The 27,983-nt window shown below is 30.1% G+C and overlaps 1 protein-coding gene across 1 annotated transcript; it reads left to right on the plus strand.

Moving 5' to 3' along the window:
- The first annotated feature begins 752 nt into the window (after positions 1–752).
- Positions 753–26,867, plus strand: LOC107438194 (synaptic vesicle 2-related protein). The gene is made up of 15 exons (XM_043047342.3): positions 753–962; positions 2,569–2,657; positions 4,000–4,098; positions 6,354–6,425; positions 8,224–8,348; positions 10,495–10,558; positions 11,225–11,353; positions 15,365–15,570; positions 15,700–15,776; positions 17,945–18,073; positions 18,756–18,864; positions 20,559–20,643; positions 21,625–21,714; positions 21,812–21,922; positions 26,637–26,867. Exons 1-15 carry the CDS (start codon positions 869–871, stop codon positions 26,655–26,657), a joined length of 1,500 nt encoding a protein of 499 aa, XP_042903276.1. The 5' UTR covers positions 753–868; the 3' UTR covers positions 26,658–26,867.
- Positions 26,868–27,983: the final 1,116 nt, after the last annotated feature.

Genomic DNA, 27,983 nt, shown 5'->3' on the forward strand with positions numbered 1-27,983 from the left:
CGCTAAAATGTTCCCGCACCCCTGGGGGTACGCGTACCACACTTTGGAAAACACTGCTGTAAAGGAGCGAAATTGGAGGTTGCCGACTTCCACTGGTGAATGCTGACTGTCACATAGTCGCGTTTGTAAATGTCCGAAATATATACTAGGTCTAGTTAAGTGCCACTGCCCGGTGTACAGTTGCCCGGTATGCCCTTCATCAATGTTTTTTAAGGTCATTGCCCGGGATTGATTTAACCGGTACTACGATCACTGATGTTTCTCCTAATCTCTCCTCAGCAGATATTAAAATATCAAATAAATATAATAATATCAACGAATAAATTAATATCAAATCGGATATAACAAACATTTCGGACATTCACCAATGCGACTATGTGATTTTTCACATTCACCGGTGAAAGTCAACATTCTTTAATATCGGATCTTCACGGTTACATGTATATAACAAATTACAAATGATAAAGTATGCTGAAACTTGAATAAATTTGTAGTACACAATCTGTTCTTAAGTTATCACAGAAAAAAAAGAGAACATAGTGATAAATTTGGCCATAAAATGTGAAATTAACATATCTCCAGTCGGTTTGAGACGGAAAGTGCACTATCGCCTCAAGTGAAAATCTAGAAAGTTGTTTCCATCAATAAACATTACAGCCTTGACTTCATGTACGGCACCATAAAAATACATATTTTATTTTTTAAAAAAAGAAGAAGAAAAAAAAAATTCTGATTGTGGAAACATCCAATAACATCTGGAAAATACGATGCGTTTACAACGCATGCGCTAAGACAAAACAATACTGTCTTTTTATCATTATTATTTTACTATTTGAAATAAACGGATAAAAATAAAATTCAAGGCAAAATGGATGTTAATGAAACTAAAATTCAAAATGAAAATCATTCGGAAAAGAATAAATTAAATAATCGAGAAGAAATATGTATAGATGATATAAAAGGTACGTCCTTGACTTAAAAATGTCTCTATTTAATTCTTTATGATCAGAATGTTCATTAAAAAGAAAATTCTGTATTTGATAGGACTATTTTTGGAATTTATATCACACAATCGAATAGTTTTTAAAGGTTTATTGAAAAAACATTATTCTTAAAAATTGTATTTTTATTTATTAATAATTATATACTAGTAGTATAGGAGATGTTACAACTTTCTCCAGTGTCTTATTTTTGTATTGCAAATATTAGTGTTTAAGTGTTGATTTTCACAGTCATGAAAACATTAACAACTCAATAACGCATTTGAATTTCAAATTGCCTTATTACATATAAGTTAAAATTTAAAAAAAGCAAACTCATTTAAACAGTACTTTTTATCTGCTAATGTTTAGCAAATTCAACGGATCGTTTTCAAAGCACTATGAATCAATGCACCAATATCACCTAAGAAAACTTATTAACACTTTATAAAAAAAATTATATTTTTAAAAATTAAATTCTGGTATCAGTTTGAATATTTCAAGGTTAAGAAAAATACAGAGGATTTCATTTAGAGCAGATATATTCAATAATTTTTATGAGTCTCTTATACTTTGTAAAAATAAAAATCAATTTTTTTTGTTTCAAAAATTGACTTCCTTTTAGAAAATGAACGCTCTCCTTAAATAAAATTTTGATTTAAAAATATTTATGTAAAGTTAAATTGCAAATATAAAATTCATAAGAAAACTTCATTTTTGTAAAACATTTTTTTCCTTTGAGAATCGAAGAATTTTTTCAATATTAATTTGATTCAGCGATTATTAAGTATCATTTTAGTGAATTTTGGGAGATCAGTTATAAAATTTAAGGGTGCATTTTTTTAACCTAGAATCATACTTCTTTAAGTATTCGGAGGAAATAAATTTCATAACAGACATTTGTGGTAAAATTGGATTTAAAATAGACACGCATTTTCCCATTTAATCAATTGTTTTGATCCCTATCGCATATCTATGTGATCATGTTTATTAATAAGTTGTGTTGTGGCGTCCAATAGAAAAAAAACGAATTTATACATTTTAATTTGTTGTTGCGTTTGTTATTATAAATATTATAGTTGTTATATATTAAAAGATCATTGAAAGCTTTATAAAATCAGTGTTTCCAATTTGTGATTGGATTGAATACATTATACTTTAATACTTTAATGGTATTTTTTTCATAAATTACTTAAACTTAAAAAGAATTACATTTTTTTTAAAAAAACTAATATAATTCCATTTTTTTTCAATTTGTATTAAAAAATGAATGCAAACTAAATTAAATAAATTATCCAAAAACTAATTTATTCTAAAACCATTCAGTTATATTTTATTGCATATCAATTTGTGCATCTGCCAATCAATATAAAAGAAGAAAAATAACTATGTAGTGATTTGAATTTTGCATTGAATTTCGAAGTTAAACTAGCATTCAAGTTATTTTTAAATATATTGGAATATTGTTTTTAATTTTATTGGACAATAATTGAAACTTTAGGAGCTGTAGGATATATGTAGAGTGTTTATTTACCATAGAATTGATGTTAAGAGAGGTTTATGCACTTAGTAATAATTATTCTTAAAGGTTCTACATTTTCTGTTGATGATGCTGTTGAAAAAGCAGGATATGGAAGATTTCAAATCCGTTTACTCTGTTTAGCGGGATTAGGATGGGTAAGTTGATCGTTTAAATTTATTAACGAATATTAAACAATTTTCAGAAGTCATTAAGGTTAACGGGATTTACAGAAATGTGTTTCACTATATAATTTTTTAATATATTTACCGTTGGCAATTAAAGATCGAGTTTGAATCTGATAATTAAGTTCATTTATGATAAACAGCCAAGTCTAATAATTGATCCAAACTAGACAAACAAATGTTTGAATAAACAAATTGTATGAGTATCGAAAATCAAATGAATCGTTTTATTAAGGAGTCATTTTAATCGTTTTATTAATCGTTTATTAATTAATCGTTTTATGGAATAAACTGATGTAAATCAACGTATCTATATTATATAAAACGCTAATACGTACGTATGTATGTATCAATAAAACCGATGATATTTCTTTTCTCGCGCTGGCAACAGTTTTCATTTTTAATTGATTGGATTCGGCGCGCAAGATCACGTAGTGAGCAACCAGATAACAATAACCAGAGTGAGCATTATCAGGTTGTTCAATTCAGATTCATGCACTAAAAACATGACAATATTTAATTTAAACTCAATTAGGAATTAATTAATTAATTGAAGTGAGAATGCTTTAAAAGGCCGTTGTTGAATTGATATTTTTCTACTGGGAGCTACCTTAACGTCTAAAAAACGTTTAAGTGTTTGTATTGAATGCATTGAATTTTTTTATATTTCGCGTTTATTTATGCATTGAATTTTCACGCTTTAAAATGCAGAATATTAGTGAAGCAATATTTGATCATTTATTTTGCTAATATGTTTCTTATTTAGCTAATGTTTTGATTTTTTCACCATGTACAACCTAAATAGCTAATATACTTTTTTAAAAAGCCAATAAGAACATTGGTAGAATTCTTCTACATAAGTACAATACTATGTCTTTGATGATAAAATACTATGTCTTTGATGATAATATATTATGTCTTTGTGCTAGAACATTGTGTTCATTGGCGAGCGAGCGCAGCGAGCCATGGTTCACGGCGTGAACCACATAGGATTGCGTAGCGATTCTCGGGGGTTGGCGAGCGTTAGAGAGCAGGGGGCGGAGCCTCCTAGTTAAATTTAATGCTTTAGAATCTTTGGTTGAACAAGAAAACAGTGTAGATAACTTTAAAGTTTAAATTATGCACCTTGCAAAATTAGTTAAAATAACTCACTTATATACACATAATTAGGCTTTAATTTTAATTTCCGCCTTCGATTAGCTAATTTTTATTTGAAAATTACTTATATGAAGCAAATTTTCTTAAAATTCAAGAATACTCAGCATGTATGCAAAAATCTTAAGTTTTTTTTTTTTTAATATTATTATTTTTATAGTTTGCTGATGCGGCTGAAATTTTCATTTTATCTGTTATTGGTGATTTTTTGTCTTGTGATTGGGAACTTCAACGATGGCAATTAGCTATGCTAACATCGGTAAGTTTTAATTGTTTTATTAGTTTATTTTACATTTTCATCAAGTCATTTTTAAAGTAAAAATATTTTTTAATATGCTCAATTATATGAGTAATTTAGCCTGTTAAAATAATTCCTTTAAATAAAAAGAAGTATATAATACAAGGCTCATTGCTTTAGGCTGTTTTTAACTTCACCACTACAGAATTTTAAAAAAATAACACAACTCTTTTCTTTTTGCCGTATTTTTTTAAAAAAATTAAGGGAGGTCGGATGAGTACTCTGCAGTCTGTGTGATAAGTTGTTCCTTTAAGGAAAAACTGAATCAATTTTTTTAATTTTTTTTTAAATTTTCTCCATTCTATAGTATTTTTAATAGAATTCTTTTTAAATTCGGGAAATGGTATTTTTTAACTTTTCGCACTCCGATGTGACCTTTGAGTAAACATTGATAGTCACCACTCTAAAACTTAAATTATTTATATCTTAATTATTAGCAACCACATTATTTTATGAATTCTAGATATCATATAAAATAAAATATTATGCTATGTAGCTAATTTGATTTAGTGTTTACATTATTTCAAACAACATATTAAAGTAATCGGAGAGCAAGAGATTAAATTTTCAATTTAATTTGAAGGCAGCGAAATTTTTCAACCGTTCAAAAATATTTTTTGTATAATTTATTACAATAATTCTGCAAAAAATATTATTTAGATACTGCGGTTTCATCCAATTTATGAAATAAATAAATTTTTTTCATAATCATGTTAATGCATTTCATTATTGGCCAAACTGTGATATCTAAAAAATATTCTTCTCATAAATATAATAATAAATTATACAGAAATATGCCTTAATTTTTCACAAATTTTTATTTCAGTTCAAATCTAACTGATCCGGAATTTCGTCCAATGTATGATATCTATTCATTTTTAATATGAAATCAATAAATTTAATACTTTGATCAAAAGTAAAATAAAGTTTCAAAATGATTATAACAAAAATTTATTTGGATGATTAGCAATTTCATAAAAACTATGCAGAGCCTGATTAAGCATAAGCGGGGCCCTAGGCCATTCAAATTTTCGGAGCCCTTCGATTAAGTTGTTTGTCTCGTATATTTTTAATTTATTAAATTACAAAAGTATTTATATATCTTTTCATTTAAGAAAGCATATTTAAAATAAAAATAAATAATAATAAATTAAATTTTACTTTATTTTGTTAAATTAGAACTAAAAAATAATCATAACAGTTTGAAAATTTTGAATATATGTTTGAAATTTTTTTTTTTTAAAAAATCACTGTTTTTCTTAATTTTTTTAAATTTATTTTCAAAAAATTCATTTTAAGGGGGCACCTAATCAGGCCTAGTCTGGCCTAATGGCTAATCAGGCACTGAAACTATGAGCTGAAAATCGCTCAAGGGAGTAGTGGACACTAATTTATTTCCTACGATTCTTCTATGAATCACATGATCTCTATTCTATTTATTCAAATAAAATACACGAATTAGTATGAAAATAATTTTAATAGCTCAAATTTTCTGAAAAACAAACTTTAATTCGAAGGAAATCACGAAAACGTCCTTTAAAGATCAATTTAATATCGCTATTAAAAATAATTTTTTTTATAATTCTTATATTGCTTAGATAAAATGGTCACTATATACATTAAAGTTTTCTTATTTATAGAAAGTATAGTTTTGAATCTGACTATTTATGCTCCTGAGATCGTTACATAGAGAAGCGAAAAATTGGATCAGAAAATTTTGATTTAACCTATTTGTGCATCTGGCATTCCTGTCTCATTTTTTAACGCTTAACACTCAACAAATTGAAACCGGACTCTAATAATAGCTCATTTTTATTAGTGTTTAATGCGTATAAGAGTAAAAAATAATGAAACCGTTATACCTTTAAAACAATTCGTCCCCAACATTAAATAAATTCAAGATGGCGACTGTCGATCAATTCGGAAGAGATGGAAAACTTTAAAAGTACACATTGGACCTAAACCAGAATCTTAAAACTATTTCAGCATAGAGATCTTTTTTTTATCTTCCTAAATTCGGCAACTGATCTGTAAAAAGAATGCATCGGATCGAAAGAAAGAAAAATAATTTTTTTTTTACCTCTTACGTATGTCATTATTACACTCACTGTTTTTATTAATTGCAGTGCAACTTCCTTGTTGAAATCATTTGCTAACTTTGTATGATTTTTTAAAATTAACCGAGTTTGTTAAACTAAAATTTCTTTCGCGTGTAGCTTGTTTTTGCTGGAACTATGATTGGAAGTCCGGCGTTTGGAACATTGGCTGACAAATATGGAAGAAAGAGGGTAAGTTATTTCCCAAATACTGTCTTAAGTTTTTGTCTTACATACAGTGGCGGATCCAGCATAGGGGGTCATGACCCCCCCCCCAAATTGAAACAAAAAATAGTAATAATTTTTTTAACAGCTTACAAAAGAAATAAAATATTTTAAAAAATATTTAAGGGGGATATACACCTAGGTAGGTCAGAAAAATCGATTTTCCCCCCATCTAATTATGTTCCTCACTGTTTCAAGAATCATAATCCAAAAGATTGTACAGATGCAGGACTTGAAGTACCCAACGATCTTTCCAAGATTATTAATGCCTGTAACATCAATTCGTACCCATCAATCAATATGTTGTTGAGAATTTTAATAACTCTGCCAGTTAGTGCAGCAACAGCAAGAACGTTCCTTTTCAAGTCTTCGACGTCTCAAAACTTGGCTTAGAGCAACTCTAAATCAAGAACAATTAAATGGACTCGCATTATTAAACATTCATCGAGAAATTGACTTGGATGTTGAAAAAAATCATTGACAAATTTGCCAAAGTTTCTAAAAAACGCATTGCATTTATTATTTAAAGATGTTGAATGCTTGAATTATTTGAATTATTTGTTCTATTCTTCATTATGAAAAAAATAAATAAGAAGACTAGCATTAAAAACCCCAGTTTTTTTTTCAAAAAAAATATTTAAAAAAATTTTTTTTATAAAAAAAATTTATTATGTGTGTGTGGGGGGGGGGGAATCTAAGTCTATGACCCCCCCCCCCAGGTAAAATTTCTGGATCCGCCCCTGCTTATATATCGCGAAACCCATATTGAGAGTTTCAATAAATGTTATTAAATTACAAAATTAAAATGCTTACAAAAATTAAGATGGAAGAAAGAAAAGAAAACGTGCTTGGTTTCGAATGAATTTAGAGAATAGAGCACATGACTCCAAACTCACATTTCCCTTATGGTTGTAAGAAATTTGGCGGAATTCTACTTTATTTGGCAATTTTTCGCTTTCTCCCGACTAACGGAAAAATACCTGGTATTCACAAATATTTCCTACGAAATTGTTTGGAATATATTAAAAATTTATGTTAAAAGATTAGTATGTTATACTATAACCATGCACAAAGATAATGGATGTTCAACGAGTATATTTTTTATCTTAAGACATGGAAATGGTCCCTTGCTTGAACCCAAGTAGAACTAGAATAGTTTTTCTTTTTAGTATCTGTAACACAGGTGGAAATTGGTCTCAGTGTTGCCAACCCTGAAAAAGAATTTATAGATGATATTCTGCTATCAAATCAGCCTTTTCATTCTCGATGGAATCCATCAAAAGAGCCAACCCAAAAGAACCAACATCATAATTTTCACGCATTTCTCCTGGTTGATATCTACATTGCATAACAAACATAAAGATTAGATGCTTAAGGCCTGTTTAGACGATCCAAGTTCTTGGACGAAGATTGATTGATATTGATGGAAACTTGTTTTGCTTTGAGCTTGGATCGTGTAAACGATCATCCAAGTACTTGGTCCAACTTCTTGGACGATAGTAGAACATGTTCTACTTTCCATCCAAGTTTTTTCTCCCTTAACCAATCAGCGTCTTAGGTTTTGTGACGTCTTAGGTTCTTAGGTTTTGTCTTAGGTTTTAACAGTAAAATTTTCATTTTGATGACTATGAAGTTTTATTTTATTCACTTGAGACTTATGCATTATAATTTAAAGAACTCTTCAAAATAATTATTAAACAAGTTCACTTTTTATAATTTTAAGTAAAAAAGTTTAATTGTAATTGGAAAAAAAAAACTATTTTAGAGTCTTTCAGTAGCTACGCCTCTTCTATTCGTATTTGGTGCTCTCAGTGCAGCGTCGCCTTCATATGTATGGCTGGTTGTATTTAGATTTTTAATGGGTTTCGCCCTCGGAGGAATGACGCAAGGGTAAGACAAATTATTTATCTTTAAATAAAATAGTAATAATCACTACTTTTCAATATCTACCGTTTGGAGAAATTAGGCACAATAGTAAAAAATGTTGAATGAAAATATTTTGTAGGTGAAAAAGAAAGGAGACAGTTATTTAATAATAGTCTCTTTGATATAAAGACAAAAAGAAAACATAAACTTTTTAAAATAGTTTAAATGGAGAAATTCAGCAACAATTCTCTTGAGAATATGACTACAATGACAAAAATTAGTTTGTAGTTTGTGAAAAAATGATAGCAGAGACGAATATTCAATATAAATATTTTGAATGAAACAAAATAGCAACAAAGTTTAAATAATAACTTTTTGAGAAAAAAGACAATGGCAAAAAAATTCTAATGTTTGTTATTTTTATAAAGAAACAATAGTAAAGGACATTCAATATAAGCATTTCGAACTAATATTTAAATTTTAATAATTTTTTTTATCTAGCAGGATAATAGGAAAAAAACTCAGAATAAACACAATTTATTAGATTGAGTGACAGACATATCAGTAAAAATTCCATGCAAACGCGTTAAATTACAATTCTACTGTTAAATTTAGCTACTTCCGTAATATGTCATGTTTAATCATTACAGTACATTCCATTTAACTATGTGGGAATAAAATTTAAAATCAATTTTTCTTAAGTTTAAAAATATATTTACTTATATGAAACTACAACATACTAAAACAATATAAAATTTAAGTTCCACATCCCAGTTTACAGTAAATTTTAAAAAGCTATTTCATACACATAGTTTACAAATAGTATAGAGTTACAGACAGTATGAGTTTATAAATTTATTTAAAATATTTTCATTTAATAGTTCACATTTAATAATTTGCATTTAATTATTTTTAATTAACTTATTTAGATTTAATTAATTTTATTTACTACTTTTATATTTAATTGTGCTAATTTAGTTCTTTTTTAATTTCGAAGTATAGATTCCAAACTTAGGAGTCAATTTTTTTAAAGACAGTCAAATCTGAGAGGGTTGGATATTTGATATTTTCGGCCTTGAAAGTTGGGCAAATTTTCTGTTTCTTGGTACTTTAAGGTAAATTTCAAGGTCACGCTAAATGTACACGTTAGATATGTTGATTTCTTTGGTATTTCTCATTAGTAATATTTCCAGAACTATATACTTTTATTGTTTCACGATCGAAACAAGCAAATTATCACTGGGAAAGTCTGCGTCCTTATTTCGAAGATTTTTGAACGATCCTTGTACTTCAACTCCAAGATCCACTGAAAGCATTTATGTCTTAATAGTTGGAGTAAAAATAGTTAAACATATATTATTGGTCAATGCGGTCGTTCACTAATTTAAAAATAAATTATTACCTCATTTAAATGGTGTTTTGCTCAAAATTCCAAATGATGTTCATTTTTCACTCCTTAAAATCGTAAGAAAATTTCCCAAAATGCATTTCGTTTTCTTCGATTTTATATTTTATAACTGGCGTTGAACAGCCGACCCAATTCTGAGTTTACAACTATCAATCTTCAACTCCGAAGTCTTGTAATTTTGAACCCATTCCAGAAGACACGGGAACTCCTGGATCAAGAATTGGGAGAAAAGGGCCTTTGTGAAATACTTTTTGATGGAACTCACTCGCATTTGCGTTACATGGATTATAAAACCATGAAAATCTCCCATTTATAAACGACGGCAAGGGGACTCTAACCCATGATCCGTCTACCAATGTGGATCTTTTACGTCAGCACTGTGGTCGGTGCGAGCCAGGTGTGGAATTCGTATCGATCAGCCATCACTTGTAATCGAATCCTGTTCACCTCATTGGAAGGCGAACACTCTATCCCCTGAGCCACCACGGTTCTTAGCAAAATAGATTTAAAAAAGTATGTTTAATAGTTTTACATAAAGAACTTATCTCGAAAGTTTCAACAAAATCAAAGTTGTCAAGTATCCAACCCAGTCTGGCTCTAAAAATCCGTCTCTTAAATTGAGCTAAATCTTTGCAACTCTTGTATTCAATTATTTCATTTGCAAAATAGTTTTGTTTTAATCTGCTCATTTTTAATGTTATAGAAGTTTATCTAATAAATACTGTTCTTTAAATAATAGGAATGCATGTTTTCATTCAATAGGCTTACTCTTTGTTCCGAATATTGCCCTACAAAGATGAGAGGTCGAGCTGGATTCTACTTGTGTGTAGGTAATTTAGAATGAATAAAATAAAATACACCAACTGTTTGTTTTCATACAGAAAATGTTACCTCATAGGATGGAATAGATTAAGACATTAATAGGTGTTATTTAATAATAAATACTTTGAATATATATATTAGAATAAAAAGAAGCATTTTCAAATGACTCAATATAGTTTTACTCGTATACTTTCAACGATATCTTAAAATATTGATTTTCAGTAAGAAAAAAAATTAAGGTTTTGAATGTTATTTTTTATTTTTATGGTCTAACGATTTTCCGAAAAATAATTTGAAAATATGCCACATTTAAATCCATTTAAAAAAATGTATCTATTGAGTTTTACGGCTAAAAACATTTTCTTTCATTTTGATTTTTTTTTTAAAAAATTACAAAGCTTGTGAAATTTTTGTAATTTTAAAAATTATGTCATTTAATGCAAAATTAATCATTATTGTTTCAATGATTCAACATTCAATGTAAAGTCTTAAATCTTATATCGCATTGAATGAAAAATCTGCCCATTAAGTTGGTTATTTTTACATATTTAAAACTACGATATAAATATTTGCGTGTCTTCTCATGTAAATATAAATGATCATAAAACTTTATTTTTATTTTTATACTTTTAGTTATGTTAACATTGAAATAAACATTTTTATTTTACAGTATTTTTGGTCTTTTGGAACAATTAGCGTAGTTTTGCTGTCATGGGTAGTGATGGAATTCTTAAGCAATTGGCGAATTCTTTTGGCTATCACATCTCTTCCTGCTTTTATTGTGGTCATATCGCTAAAGGTATGAAATGTTTAAATTTAATTATTACACAAAATCTATTATTTTCATTAGTGCTTAACAGCAGATTTTTTATGCGTTTTATAAATTACAATGCCGTTACACTGTATTTTACAACTCGCCTTAGTTGAGATCTTGAGGGAAATAAGGTAATACAGGATGTCGCAAAAAAAAATTGTTTGTCCGGGGATTTTTCTTTTTTTCCCTATACATGCGTTTGGTGAGAAAACCAACGAAACCAAAGTACTATTAGTAAGATTTGGGTTTTAATCCACGATCTGCCTATCAATATTTGGTTGTTTTGCATCTTTGGAACCAGGGTATGGTTCTATGTCACTAATATTGGAAGCTTTTACTTAATTTGTTTAACCATTCGGGCCTGCAGACACAGTTGGGACATGCGTTTTATAAATTACAATGCCGTTACACTGTATTTTACAACTCGCCTTAGTTGAGATCTTGAGGGAAATAAGGTAATACAGGATGTCGCAAAAAAAAATTGTTTGTCCGGGGTTTTTTCTTTTTTTCCCTGTACATGCGTTTGGTGAGAAAACCAACGAAACCAACGTACTATTAGTAAGATTTGGGTTTTAATCCACGATCTGTCTATCAATATTTGGTTGTTTTGCATCTTTGGAACCAGGGTTTGGATCTATGTCACTAATATTGGAAGCTTCAACTCATTTTGTTAAACCATTCGGTCCTGCAGACACAGTTGGGACTCTGAAACATAGTTCGCAAATCGTGACATGATGGTGACATTTTAATGTGAATTTCAACAGTTTAGGCAACGAGTAAAATTGTATGCGAAGCTGAAAACAGGAAAAAAACCAGGATCATCTGTGATACATGATTGGTTTTATTTGTATTTAATTAAAAATAATAACAAAAGTAATTTTCTTCATTTTTTGTCTTCTTGAATTGCTGGGAGTTTCTACACCTCAGTTCAATGCCAAATGTGTAAAGAAAGAAAATTTTTAAAGCCTCATAAAACTTTATATCTTTTGTAGACTGATAAAAATAGCTTATATTATGTGTACCGAGTAACATAAGCTGGTATTTTGCTATTTCACATTTAACAAATACAGCTGCAATCTAGAAGAAGAAATTCCTTGACAAATCTGGTTTCATATTTCATTGTTTGAACACATTGTTCAATTTAGAAATGTTTGTCACAGAAAAGCTGTTATTTTGTTTCCAAATTAAAAATAAAATATCGCTAAATATTTCTTCTAGGCCAAATTTCTTATCAAACCCTCTCTCACTTTCATGAAAATTACACATTAAGAGCGTAATAGTTGTTTTGTATGAACATTAAATTTAAGTATTTGATGTAAAATTACACATTAATTTATTTTATTTCTTAAATATTGATTTATAATGTTAATTATTAGTCTGTTTATTTTATGAATTTCAATTGTAAACTCTTAAAACTTTATTTTAGTTTTAAGAGTTTATCATATTTTATGAAAGAGATTAGAAGAATATAATTCTCAATCTTATTTTACGAAAATTGTTAATAAGGAGTTTTTTTTTTGTGTAGAGAAATGTACAAGTTGAATGATTAATTTTGTTCTAAAACCATATAGTATCACATGTGATATTTAAGAAACACATCTGTAATAAATAGAACATTAAAAAAAATGCCATAAAAGTAATGATGAGCTAAATTTAGATTATTTATTGTAGAAAATGTAGCTGTAAATTTCAACCTTGACATAAAAAGAATACCGTAAATTTGATTGAACTTAGAATTTTCGTAAACAAACGTTTATAATATTTTTACGTGTAATATCTAAATATTATTTTAAGATAGTTCATATAAGTAGAAATAATAAAAAATACTTTTATTTAGTTCGGAAGTAATTGTTTCTAAAAAATTACTCTTATTCATTACTTTATGGTAATCTAATCATGCAGCACAACATTTTTGTGAAAATTTTTAGCATGACAAAATGCCAAATTAATTGAGTTATATTTACTTTTAAATACATTAGGAGAACTTAACGAGGGTAATTTTCCCTAAAAAGTTCATTAACAATAGTGAGTTTTTTCCTGAGACCTAAGAAGGAAAGCAGTGGAGCAGGGGATAGAGCACTCGTCTCTGAGATTTCCCAGGTTCGAGTTCCAGCGACGCGAATTCTGCACCCGTCTAGCACTTACTACAAATCTAGCTTAAAAATATCATCAGTGGAGGTAGAATCATGGGTTAAAAACCCGTTGCTGCCGGGCTAACTATGTTTTCGTGGTTTTCCGTTCCATTTAACGCACATACAAGTAATTCCAATGAAAATTCCTCCACGAAGGATAGTTTGATCCAATGCTTGTACCAGTAGTTCTTTACGAGCACCGTATTTAACTGGCATCCACGCTATATCCTGTGTGTACGAGTGCTGTATCTAGCCGGTATCCACGCGATTTCTAGGACGTACGAGCGCCGTACAACCGATGTTAGCTCAATACCGTTTGAAAACCAGCCCAATCTGTTTTAAACTGCCACCTGCTGATATTCTATTTACATGCATTGAAATAATACCAGAAAAAGAGTATTTTGAATGCACTTAATATGTTTTGTTAGTTGAAACAAGTTCAATTTGTGTGTTATAATTAAGAGTGAAATATTTCGTCTGTACAAAAATAAAACAGAAGCAAAGACTGAAAACTTCATCTGAATTAAATTACTAATGTAACAGATCTCATGACAGTTCAGATTGCCATGGTTTCATTTCTGAACTCAACAATGTGCTGAACGCCATCTAACGAAAATATTGTCATTCCATCTCCAGTTGCTGACCTCTTAGGTTGTGTTCATGCCCGTAATACCAGGAAATGTTTAATTTTTTTTCATTATTATTATTTGCATTTGTGTATTTTTTATGACTGTTACATGTGCTATATTTTATGTGTTTCGATAAATTGAATAAGAGCTAGTCGGAATCTAAATTTCTGTCCCGCAGTGGGCTGATCGTTAAGACACGGTTCCCAGCAGATCACCGAAGTCAAGCATCACTGGCTGCGGTCAGTGTGTGGGTGGGTGACCACTTGGATCAGTCTGCGTAGGGACCGAGGGTGTGCGGTATTGGTCTTCGTTAAACTGTTTCACCGTAAAGTGCTCGACTTCGCGTGCAGGTCGTCGGGCTACCGAAGCGGGGGTGCCATCCCCTCTGCTGAGGATCAAAATTGTGATGGCATGTCTTCGGATCATCCTCAGGGATGCTTCCCAGACCGTCGCCAATAGCCCATTGTGCAGTTCTAGTGCGACGTAAATGAACAAATCAATCAATCTAAATTTCTAACATGAACAGTTACAGTAGGCATTTTTTTAAAAAATTATCCTAAATTTTTATTTATAATACCTCCAAATATAATGTTGTGTAACACTTAATAAGAAAATTCGAACAACAGCTTACCGACATTCAATGTGCACACTTCGCGGAGCGGTGCATCGTACAGTGACGTCACTTCAGCGGAACAGAGTGCCGTAACCGAAGGGTTAAAATAGTACACGCAACATATTTTTGCTTAAAGAGTTTAAACACTTGCTAATAATGTAAATAATTTGTATAGAGCCCTGATAGCTCAGAGGATAGAGCGTTCACTTTCCAATGAAGTAAACCGGGTTCGAATCCCGGTCGATACAAATTCCACATCCGGCTCGCACCGACCATAGCGCTGACGTAAAATATACTCAGTGGTAAACGAATCATGGGTTAGAGTCCCCATACCATCAGGCTAACCATGGGAGGTTTTCGTGGTTCTCCTCTCCATGCAACGCAAATGTGGGTTAGTTCCATCAAAAAGTTCTCCACGAAGGCAAATTTCTCCCAACACTTAATCAAGAAGTTCCCTTGCTTTCTGGATTGGGTTCAAAATTACAAGGCTACGGAGTTGAACTTTAATAGCCGTAAACCCAAAAAATTGGGTCGGCTGTTCAACGACGGTAATAAAATAAAATAATTTGTATAATATGCTATTTATAGAAACATGTCTTTTTTCAATTACATGACTCTAAAGTGGTATCCAGAAAGTTCCAGATATTACGTAGTGAGCAACCAACATGAAAAAGCCATTAAGATTTTAGACAAAATGGCCAAGTGTAACAATACTGTTGCGCCACCAGGCGAACTTGAAGAACTTAAAGAAACTGCTGTAAGGGGTCGCCTCCAGGATCTCCTTAATCAAAAACTCAGGAAAACAACACTGATATTTTGGTACATCTGGTGAGATAACTTTTATAATAGATAATAAAACATGATTTTAGAATAGTGTATCTAAAATACCTACTTATAGCTAGGGAAATATTCAATTTAGACAGTTCTGTTTTTATCGTCCATTTATACATTTTGTAGGTTTGCGACTGCTTTTGCTTATTATGGAATTGCTTTGCTAACACCTATTATCATTCAGAAAGGAGGTCTCACAACAAGTAAATATATTTTATTTATCTCTCGTAAATGTGTATGTGTGCGCGTGTGTGCGTGTCACATAAACGTCCTGATGAGGTTATTATGTAAATGATGCGCATGCTACTGTGAATGACCGAAAAATCGGTGGTTGTTGACTTTCACCGGTGAATGTTGACAATCAAATAGTCGCCTTGGTGAATGTACGAAATATTTATTACATCCGATTTGATATTAATTTATTCGTGGATATAATTACATTTATTCAATATTTTAATATTTACTGATGATAGATTAGAAGAAACATCAGTGTTTGGAGCATCAGGTAAATATATACCGGGCAATGATACTTGACCTTAAAAAATATCAGTGTAGGGTATACCGGGCAAATGTATACCGGGCAGTGGCCCTTGACCTTAAAAAAACATCAGTGTAGGGTATACCGGCCAAATATATACCGGGCAGTGATCCTTGACCTTTAAAAATCATCAGTGTTTGGAGTATCGGGCAAATGTATACCAGGCAATGGCACTTGACCTTAAAAAACCATTGCTCGGTACACCCTACACTGATGTTTTTTTAAGGTCAAGGGCCACTGCCCGGTATATATTTGCCCGATGCTCCAAACACTGATGTTTCTTCTAATGTATCGTCAGTAAGTATTAAAATATCGAATAAATGTAATTATATCCCCGAATTAATTAATATCAAATCGGATGTAATAAATGTTTCGGACATTCACCTAGGCGACTATGTGATTGTTAACATTCACCGGTGAAGTCAGCAACCACCGATTTCGGTCATTCACAGTAACATACACATCATTTACATAATAACCCCATCAGGACGTTTATTTCATACTTTGTCTAAATAGCATCCGGCATTATATATAATGCCTAGGCATTATACATAATGACAATACTTCTCATATTTCATACTTTGCCTAAAAGCATCAGGCATTATATATAATGCCGGCATTTCATACTTTGCCGGTCACATATATATAAATAAATGTCTAATGAACTCTAAATACTATACATTTTTAAATTCGGTGTGTAAAGTGTTTTGATTTAAATCATTAAGAGCTAATACATTAACCTTTCACTTACGGCTGGTTCAATAACAGGAACAAAATGACAAGCTTAATGCTAAGTGCCATAACCAAAAGGTTAAGGAAAAGTAGAGTTGTTTAGAGGTAAATATTTTTTGAAAATGTTATGTGAACATTAATAATAATATCAAAAATAGTCATAATTTTTAGATGTATGAAACTCAGTTCGTTAAAAAAAACCGGGATTCGGATGACATTTATTTTTTTCCACTCTGTATAATCTAACTTATACTATTTAGAATACAAGAAGTAAGAAAACAAACTTTGCACTTACCATACGATAAAAATTTACCATACGATAAAAATTACAGACACTCAAAATACCACTATTTTTTTATATTTTGAATTCAATTTTTTGCAATAAAAATGTATGGTAGAGCAATATTAACAGATAATAACTGAAAGACCACTTGGTCAAACACTGAAAATCTAGGTAATTTTCACCGAAGTGCTTTGGTAATGATGTTGGTAACGATAAAATATGGTTTCATAATACAGGATAAAATTGGTAAATGTGATAAAATTTGTTAATTTTATCATAATGCGTTAGAGCATGGCATAAAAACCTTATATTCCGTTAAATATATTTTTTTTTGTTTTGTATATTTTATTAAACGTGGGGTAATAAGAACTATAATTTTGAAAAGCAGAATTTCCTGTTAACCGTTACCATAAAGCGGAAGAATTGCTAAATGAATGGTTAAAATACTGTATATTATAGTTTTCATCTCCAGAATTATGGTTCTTATCCTTACCAAATAGTACAGTAAATTTACCAAAAAATTGTTCTCCGTGCATATATCTCAAAAGTTTCCCTAATTTTTTACTCAGAGTTTTTTTTTCTGTAAAGAATATGCTACCCAACAACATGGAAGTATGAATTTTAAAAACAATAAATAAAAAGAAAAACTCTGATTTAATACCAGAAAAACAAGGAATATCTTTTCCAAAGTAAACGAATTATTTTTTGATAAAATTTGTCGGAACAAATAGGAGCGTTTTCTTGTAAGGCTTACACATACTAAGCTGTTAATCTTAAATAAATGCAAAAAAATATGTATGCTGTTTCATTTTAATCAGATGAGAACAGTGCCTCAAGTATCGTCAATGGAACAGATGATGTGACGATGAGCAAAATAATTCCTTGCACTAAATTGACGCGGCAAAACTACATAGATTTGTTATGGACAAGCTCAGCGGAATTTCCTGGTATTTTATATTACTTTTATTTGAAATTTTATTGTATAGTAATTATTTTATTTCATTTTATTATACAGTATTTGTTTTCAAAATAATAATACGTCAAAGGATTTTTGTATTAACTATTCTTCGAATTTTGCCCAAATTAATAGTTATAGTCTTGTGAAGAAAAAATAAACAAGTCATAAATATCTATACTTGAATTTTTTTCACAAATGCATTCAGTGAAAGAAATACTTTTAAAATACATAAAAAAATATTCTATAAACTTGCATCTAAAAGAGCTCGAAGAAATGTTTGACTTTTGCCAGAAATTTTTATCATAAAGAAAATAAGTAAATAGTATGCTATTCTAAAAGTAGTAAAAATGTTTTCAAAAATATTAATATTTCAGCAGAAATATCGGAGAAACTTTAAAAAAGGGAACAAAATTTCTCTTTCGAAATTGTGCTGATGGTTCAACAAAAAGTTAGTTCATTATGACAAACCAGTTGTATTTATAAACTGATAATAATTTTTACAGTGCTTAAGTGCACTCGGTCTTTTTACTATGAATATTTAAATTCTGAAATGAAACTTTTAAATAAATGGAAAAACACTATTCTACGAACTGATCTTTTTCTTACTGTAATGTCAATTGAAGAAAATGGAATTGTATAAGAAGCAATTATGTACTTATATTTTGACATAGGACTCGTACTCTTTACGTTTTTGGTTGAGTGTTGTTCCCGGAAACTACTGCTAGGAGGTGCGTGCGCATTCAGTGGAGTGATGATATTTCTCCTTCTCTTGAAAACCAAGTAAGCTTATGTGGAATTTAGATTTAAATTCAGAAGATTGTTAATCATATTCATAAGCCTGAGAATAAAAACAATAATCATATAAATCAGCTCTGCCTGTAAATAATAGTATTTTTGACGAAGAACATTAAAGTTGCAATTAACTTATTTTCCATTGAATCGCTTTAAAAAATTGATTAGCGATTATTTAAAATTCCAAGTCAAATGTAAACACGATAGCTCGTAGCGACAATTATTCAATAATTTTTTTAGAACTATAATATGGATCGATGGTACCAGCTTGTCGAAGAAGTAAAGACTGCCTCTGCGCAATGCTCACCACGTTACCGTAATTATGCAGTAGGTCTCGAAATTTCGGAATGTTAAACTCCATGACCCTCTCCTCGCTCATTTTTAATGAATACAATAGATTACTTAAATTAATGCTTAAAAGAACAATATTACTATCAAAATTAGACGAATCATTATCTAGGTCAATCGCAAAAGTTGTTGACAAAACAGAAATACGCTTCTAACAAATTTTCACCTCTACATAGTTCCATTTAAAAGTCGAATTAATTGTGATACTTTTAGCTTCATCTTCACTATGATTGACCTCGATTAAATATTAATTTGAGAGCCTTATTGTATGCACAGATGTTTACTTTATTTTTATTCTTAAATTAATTATAAAAGGGTGGCACTTATGAAACACTTTGTATAGTGTTACTACGTAAAAATTGAACAAGAAAATCATTAGATAAATATTTTTAAAAAAAGTTTTATTTCTAAACGTCAGCCATTTTAAGATATTTCTAAAAAGACAAGGATTCCTCACGTATCTGTTTCTTTAAACGAGCAAATTAAAAGAAAAGCGCTTTTACGACCCCTAATTCAGTGAACCAAAAAATATATAGTTTGTTTAAAGTAAGAACTCCCCTACCCATTCGTCTGGACTTGTGGCGGTAACTATGGTAACGAGGTATAACTATTTCAAGTTGGAGTGTGGGGGGGGACAGGTTTTGGCTCGTGTCGGCGAGAGAAAGATAATCTTTTTCTTCTGTCTATTGTGCTAGCCCTAGAGTGAAGAGAAGCTACCCTCTCTGATAAGCGCTATTCTTGTTTCCATAGCAGCAGATAGCCTCAGACTTTGTGGCGGGGGAAGTTCTTACCGTAGACAAACTATAGCTATGCAGTAACATCACAAGATCCAAAATATTGTAGCATACTCCCCTGATATTACAGACTTCGTAAAAGTATAGTGCCCATGTCTAAAAGCGTACTTGACGAATGATAGGAATAAAACAAGTATCAAAACGTTAAAAAAATTTTAAGCTTATAGTTTTATTGTAAAGAGTTGCTTAAGGCTATTGGTAGGTAGAAAAAAGTAGCTCTTGTTATAATTTATTTTATAAAAGCTTACTAATTTTTCTATTGTAAGGATAACAAAAATTGCAGAAGTCTCATTTACTTACATTTTCTTCTTTTATTCGTTATTAATCTAATTTTTAAAAGTAAATTACAATTCTGATCATTTTCAAAAACATATGTTTTAAATCATACATATGTTAAAAAGCTATCTTAATACAATTGTATTTTCATATTTTAGCATAAATCCTAATTTTTTCACATATTATTTTACTGCCAGAGCATTTTGCTAAGTACCTATAATAATATGTTACTTATAATAAATGTTAATATAATTTTCTTTGCAGAAAAATCATTATCCTTGTTTTCCTGTTTGGAGCAAGAAGTATATTATTGTCAGTGTTCCAACTGATTTTAATCATGACGAGCGAAGTAAGAACGTATATTAAATTTTTATCAACAATATTGTGTAACAAAAATGGTCAGATATTTTTAATTCCAGTTCTCAGGAACTACACGACCAATTTCGATCAAATTTTGTATTTTGCATTGTAAAATTATATTCCTTAAAAATAATGCAAAAGATTGAATACCTGAAAATTTAAAGTTTTTTTCGGCCATCATTGAAGAAAATAATAAATATTTACTAAAATTTATTTTTTGCATGGAATTATCTTTGGATAAACGAATTTTGTAATTCTGTGCAAAAATATTTCAATTCACTTAAAAAGTTCTTGAGATATAGCGAAATACGCAAAAAGTAAAATTTAAGAGGCCCAAAGCTTGCAGCCCTCTCCTCATCAAACCTTATTTCCCAGATTGTGTCTACCTCCTATAATTTGGGGGAAAGAAATCCTAATCCGTTGAGAAAAACGTATTATTCAGAGAAAGTACGTTTTTGCTTCTGATTTCGTTAAGTCAAAATATTGTTTGCACTTATTAATTAGCATATTTGAGGTTACCCTCACGAAACAGGAAGATTGAGTTCTAGAACGGGAAGATCCGATCGTTAGATCAAAAGTTATTCAGAGTGGTACGTTTTTGTTTTTTGAAAATATACTACCCGCTAGAGGGCGTGTTCAAGTGTTGCGATCGCGATTTAAGGATCACATCTATTATTTAATAGTGTCAGACGATTTGTTGAGTACTTCATTTTGATGCCAGATTTATTCAATTCTATTATACAGAATATTCCACTCCAGAATATATTTACTGTAGACGATATTTTGTTACAATATACTATCAAATAATTTTTACAAGGTATGCCACATATAACTTTTAGTAAATTAAACATTTAACATTTACATCTAAATTTTTTGTTTTACAAAGATGATAACTTTATTTGTTTTTGAGGAGTACATTACCTTATGCCACTTTTATCTTTTCACTAATAAAAACATAAACTTTTTCAAGGTATTTCCAACTACTGTGAGAGCCCTTGCTATGGGTACAGGAAGTGCATTTGCTCGGTTGGGAGGCTTAATAGTTCCTTATATCGCTCAGGTAAAATTAAAGAAGAAAAAGAATACTTTTCAAAATAAATGCTAAATATCTGTCCAATAGTGATACATACTAATGCCTTTTTTTTGTCTTTATTAAGGTAATGATTATCAGTCAGCCATTGGCGACCATTTGTGTGCTTGCTGGCGTGACAATCATTTGTGCCGTTGCAGCTGCTTTTATTCCAGAAACAAAAGGAGAACGATTAAAGGTACAATTGTCAATTACAATGTTTTGATATTTTGCGGCTAAATTTTCTAAGATTAATTCCAGGCTGCTCTTTTTTATGTAATGTGTTACAGTTTCGATAAACTTTTTAAATAATCTGTATGAAACACATTAAAATTGTTTTTCTTTTTTTTCATTTTCAACTTAATGCTTGTTTATAAGATATTAAGTTTCTTTGTAAACGATATTTATTGGAGCAATTTAAACTCGTGCGTTCATGAAGTCTAAAGCGAAAATGAAATTAACGGTGAACGATGAAATTAACAGATATACTGCAGAACAATTTCAGAACAAAGATAATTCAACTTATTCTAGATACTATTAAAATATTCACTAAATGCTGTCAGACATTTAAATTCAGGTGAATAATCGGGACAGAAGCTGAAAATTTAACCTAAAACTAAATAATATTGATTTTTGCCTCTTCTTATAGATAATTTTTTCTCAATATCAATTTCTAACATTTGAAATTTTCAACTAGATTATGCTTTTCTTTAAACTTAGCTGGATACTAGTAGGTGGGCAGATATAAAAATACATACCATATGTGCTAATGTGATAAATCAGAGCGATCAGTTGAACACTTATTATTTATGTTGTAAGAATGACAAAATTAATTTTATTATTATGTATGAGAAAGACATATAGGAAAAGCAATGCACGCCGCTGTTTTATCTTAACAATTGAAAATTTCCATAAGTTACACACATTTTAACAGAAAACAATAGAAGGAAGTCGAAGAAGTATGCTTTACATCAGAAACTGCATTTCTTTACGAAATGATATTACATTTACAAACAAGTTTCGTTAAGAAAAAAAGTGGAATTATGTGACTGGTGTTAGTTTGCTGACAGTACGAATTGTATCCATTAGTATGGGGACAATTCTACAGTTAGTTATTTTCTTTTTAAAGAACATTAAAACCTGCAATGAATTTTTCTTAAAAAAATTTATTTTAATTTATTTGATTAAAAAATTCTTTCGAAGCAAAAAAAGTTACATAATATTTTATTTAATATTTTTTATTCTTCTTTTTTTAAGAAATAAGGTAGCTTATTTAAGTTGAATTATTTTTTTAAGTCGTTATAATTTTAATGTCGCCAGTTCTATATTGGACCAAATAATTGGGTCTTAGTGAAAACAGAAGACTCCTTTGGAATGTATCTATGACTTTTATCCATGCTATATATTTTTTTATAAATTGAAACATTAAGCGTCTTTGAAACGTTTTGGTGTTGGTTTTTTATTAATGCACATTTTTTTTTCTTCCTTCATCGTGTAAATTGACTTTTATAGAATTATTTGCAGGGTGCGTAGCGTTTTTAAAAAGTGCTTAAAGGTGCTTATTTTCGATTTTCGTTTATTAAAAGCCCTTAAAGGTGCTTTTTTTCATTGGGTGTTTTTAAAAAGTGCTTAATTTTCCCTTTTTTCAAAATGAGATTTTTCCTTTACTATGTTGATTTTCGCTTCGAATTATGCAAAAAGTCACAGTCCACATTGTTCTATTCAACGCTTTCATAATTAATTCAACCCAAATATATTTCGGCGTATTGTCAGTCCGTAGCGTTTGAAAACGCCATTCGTTTTACATGATTCAAAATTTCATGGTTTTTGACAGTTGTCAAAAACAATGCCAAAAAAATTTGTTTTTTGACATGACGGTTAAAACGAAATAAAAGCGTCAATTATCAAAACTTTCCAACACTGCCTAATATTTTTTCAAAGTGCTAAAAAATATTTTTTTGAGTGCTCGAAAAGTGCTTAAAAGGTGTTTATTTTTTGTTCAATTATTTGGCTATGCACCCTGATTTGGCATGAGGGATTTTTTGCACACTCTATTTTACATAAACGATTCTTCAAAATATTTAACAAGTTACGAATTGGAGTTGAATCAAGCCATAAAATTAAGCGAAATTACTTTGACTTCCTAGAATGCATTTCTAAACCATTTTTGAATTATACACGAAGCTAAATCATGTACCTAAGTATTCACCACACAGTTAACATAAGCACACTTTCACAGTATAGTAGTTGCAAATATATTTCATTGACAGTTTTTTTATAGGTGTGTAAGTTATAAAATGCATAAAGAACTTTGTTGAAAAATACGTCATGCTAAGTTTTGAAAATACTCTTTTATCCAGATTTAGGAACATGTTATTAGAATACTATGTTACAGCGCATGTTGATTAAGTAATTGAAAGAGGATTCACCAGGAAGGGTATTTTAACATTCAAAGTACAAAAAAAAAATGAGTTCAGATAAATTAAAGGGTCAACTACGAATTTTCAAAAGCTGAAATTTGTTTTGAAAATATCAAATTGCAAACAAATTATGACAAGGAACACTATCCTTCGCATAAGACCAGCTCATTCTACTATTTCTGCAATGTTTGCAATAAGATATTTTAAAGGAAAAAATTTTATTTCAATTTATGCTTTTTCTTTTTCAAACTTTAAATTATTAGTGTTTTTGTAAGAGAAGAACATACTATTAGGACATTGCTAGATTAAAAACTTCCTTACTTGATTAAAAACTTCAAAAATTGATAATAACCAGGGTTCGAAAAACCACCCGTCCGCCCGTCTTCGGCGGTCAAAAATTCCCCGTGGACAACGAATTTCTCGAATCCGACGTCCGTGCGGACGGCCATTTTCCCGTTAATGTGGGTGATACATTTTCAGGTTTTGTTATCTTACAAGAGTCTAGCGCCTCACTTCTAAAATGATCCTCTAATCTAGAAATACAGCAACATACTGCGCATGGTGGAATGGATGTTTTCTCTGACTCCCGTAATGCAGCGGCTGAAAGGGACTCTTCAGCAATGAACTTACAAAGAAACACACTACGTACTGGTCTTAAACAAGAAGCGTTAAACGTTATTATGAACATCTACCTAAATGGAAAACCCCTTTAAGATTTTTGTGCAGAAACCTCTGTAAATCATTAGCTTGATTGTGGAACTGGCAAACGACATATTTGATTCATTTAAAAAACGCAGTACCCTCGGATAAATTGACATTCCAGATAACTTGACATTTGTCATTTAAATTATTTCAAAAAAGAAATTAATTATTTTATAAAAGAAATACTAGGTTCCTATAAGTAACCTAGTATTCCTTTTATTACTTTATAATGCAATCCTAGTATTTGTAATCCTAGTAACTACTAATTCATTGTGCAGTTTAAATAAATGTTTGTAATAAATAAGAGAAAATTATATTTTTATTTATTTAGAAGCGACGGGTTAGTTTCAAAGGAGGACGGGTACATAGTTGGACAAGCCGTCCTCGGGGACGGGTAAAATTTTTGAGTTTTTTCGAGCCCTGATAATAACAGTCGACATGTTTCAAGAGCTCAAAAATAGGAACTCATTTTTAAGACTTGAACGACGTGAATACGAGACGTACCAGATTTTCATATCTGACAAGTCTTGAAAATGGGCGCCGATTTTTGAGTGCTTAAATCCTGTCTAATGCTGTTTCTAATTTATAACTTTTTAAAGCGAATGAAGTTTTTAATCAAGTAATGTCTTGGGGCTTTAGTTTCTTGGGATTATTTATTTAATGCTGAGAAAGGTTTCTCACATGGTATCTACTCATAAGCACATGTTTTTATATGTTTAGAATTAATTTATAGGAATTAGCTTACTGTGTTTTGAATAATTTTATTTTTCATGAATAAAAATTATGTTCTAATAGATTAAACATAATTTTTATTCATATGTATATGTATCTAATAGAATATTTATCCAGTTGGATCAGTTTGCGTAGGGACCGAGGGTGTGCGGTATTGGTCCTCGTTAAACTGTGCTACCGTGAAGTGCTCGACTTCGCGCGCAGGTCGTCGGGCTACCGAAGCGGGGGTGCCATTCCCTCCGCAGAGGATCAAAATTGTGATGGCATGTCTTCGGATCATTCTCCGGGATGCATCCCAGACCGTCGCCAATAGCCCATTGTGCAGCTCTAGTGCGACGTAAATTAACAACATGTATCTAATATGTATAAAAATATGCACCTAATGAAGTTTTTTCAAGTTTTTTAATATGTCATTCAACAGTTTTTTTCTATAACTTAACAAGGCTTAATGTTAAACAAGGTTAGAAATTTTAGTAAAGGTTGATTTATAACATCTTTGAAACTTGTTGAATCCCTAAAATGGTGCTTATTTAAGCCACTTCACATCATTTCAACTTAACAGCTACACTGTAAAAAAATTCCGAATCGAAATACGATAAAAAGTATCGGCATTCAGGGTGTCGGTATTTTTTGCAGTAAAATCCAGTTTTAACGAAACATAATTTGGAACGAAATGACACATAAACCGTAATTATTACACTAATAATTACAATAAAATCACTGAATCACTCTAATTAATAAATATTACTGTATAAACTACGGTAAAATATTTTACAATAAAAATGAATTTCTCGGATGATGCACCCAAAGTTCTAGTACTTTATACCGTAATTCGATCCAGAATTTTTTACAGTGTAGACGGATATTTATCGTGACCAGAAATATGGTTCAATTTAATATCTTTTTGAGACAGCAGCAAACTTGCACCGTATAATGGTACCGATATTATGGTTTGAAGTCGAACCGACTTTTATTAGAGTGTCCTGCTATACTACGTCTATTTTATTATAATAAATTTTAGTGCTTAATAATAATTTGTATGAAATATTACTTTTATAGGAAACCATTGAATTGACATGAATAAAGTTATTTTAAGGAGACTTCATAAAGTTAGAAGATTGAAAGAAGACTGCTACAGACGAGCTTATTTTGAAATAATTTATTGAAACAATTTGAATTTTTTTGTACAGTCGAAGGTGTATAGAAGATATATGATTATTTGATATTGTGCTGTTAAATATGATAAATATGTTATATAAAAGCAATTTGAAAGAAGAAATTCGAAGGAAACTTTGTGCTAATTTATTGATTAAACTTTTTATTTTTATTTAATTATTATTAATAGTTATTATCGATAAATAGATCTTATTGTTATTAGATGAATGGACTTTACTTTTGTACTACGAATTGTGAAATACCTTTATTACTAGAAAACATTATTTCATTGGGAAATTTTGTTAAAAAATTTTAAAAAAATACTTAAGATATTTAAAACAAATACAGAATTTTAAGCTTGATGTTTTTTTTCTTCTCTTAAACTGTAATAATTTTCAAGTGTACTTGCATCTAATCTACTAAAATGCTCCTAAAATACAAAAATTTGAGTTTAGCAAGTTAGTTTTTGAAGGAAATTATTAGAGTAAAATAATAAACATAATAAATAATAATATAGAATTAAAGAAAACGTATAATATAAACCTAATCTAGATGCATAAAAAGCAAGATATTTGTATGATATTTGTACACAAATCCATAATTCTTAATGGTTTCTCTCACCAAATTTGGTATGCATGCACTGTAAAAAATCTTATGTGTCTCACCAACAAAAATAGGTGCAATTACTTTATACCAAAGTGATGTAATGATGCACTACAGACACTTTCTTGGTGATTGATGTTGTGAAACACCAGAAATATCCCTTTGGTGTATAGTAGTGGCCACTAATTTTGGTATTAAGATATATACGTTTATAAAAATTTAAAAAAAAATTATTAAAAATTAGAAACAGAAACGTAATTCACAAGTAAAATTAGTAGAGTTGTTTACGAGTTTTAAATTTACAAAATATATATTACATAAAAAAGAAGTCAAAATATATGAAAAAGAAGTCAAGGAAATGTAACATATCTTTAACTTGACTTCTTTTTTTTCAATCTGCGCATTGTAATAGAGGGCGTTGTTTTCCTTAGTTTTAAGTGTTTCTTTTTCGTTCGGTTTGCTTATGAAATCGCTGTTTGGCCTGGTTAAAGTGAGTTTTTATTTTCTGATGATTTTGTTTGAGTTTCTTTTCTAAATTGGTTCTTTGTATTTCATGTTTTTTCCCGGATTTCTACACAAAACCTTCCGGGTACAGAGGGAGTTACTTTAAGCATTTGCTTCTCCCTCAATAGAAAAGGTTTTGTTTTA

The sequence above is a fragment of the Parasteatoda tepidariorum genome, chromosome 8 (genome assembly GCF_982258835.1).
Source record: "Parasteatoda tepidariorum strain Cologne lab strain chromosome 8, Ptep-v5.0, whole genome shotgun sequence".
Classification (NCBI taxonomy): domain Eukaryota; kingdom Metazoa; phylum Arthropoda; class Arachnida; order Araneae; family Theridiidae; genus Parasteatoda; species Parasteatoda tepidariorum.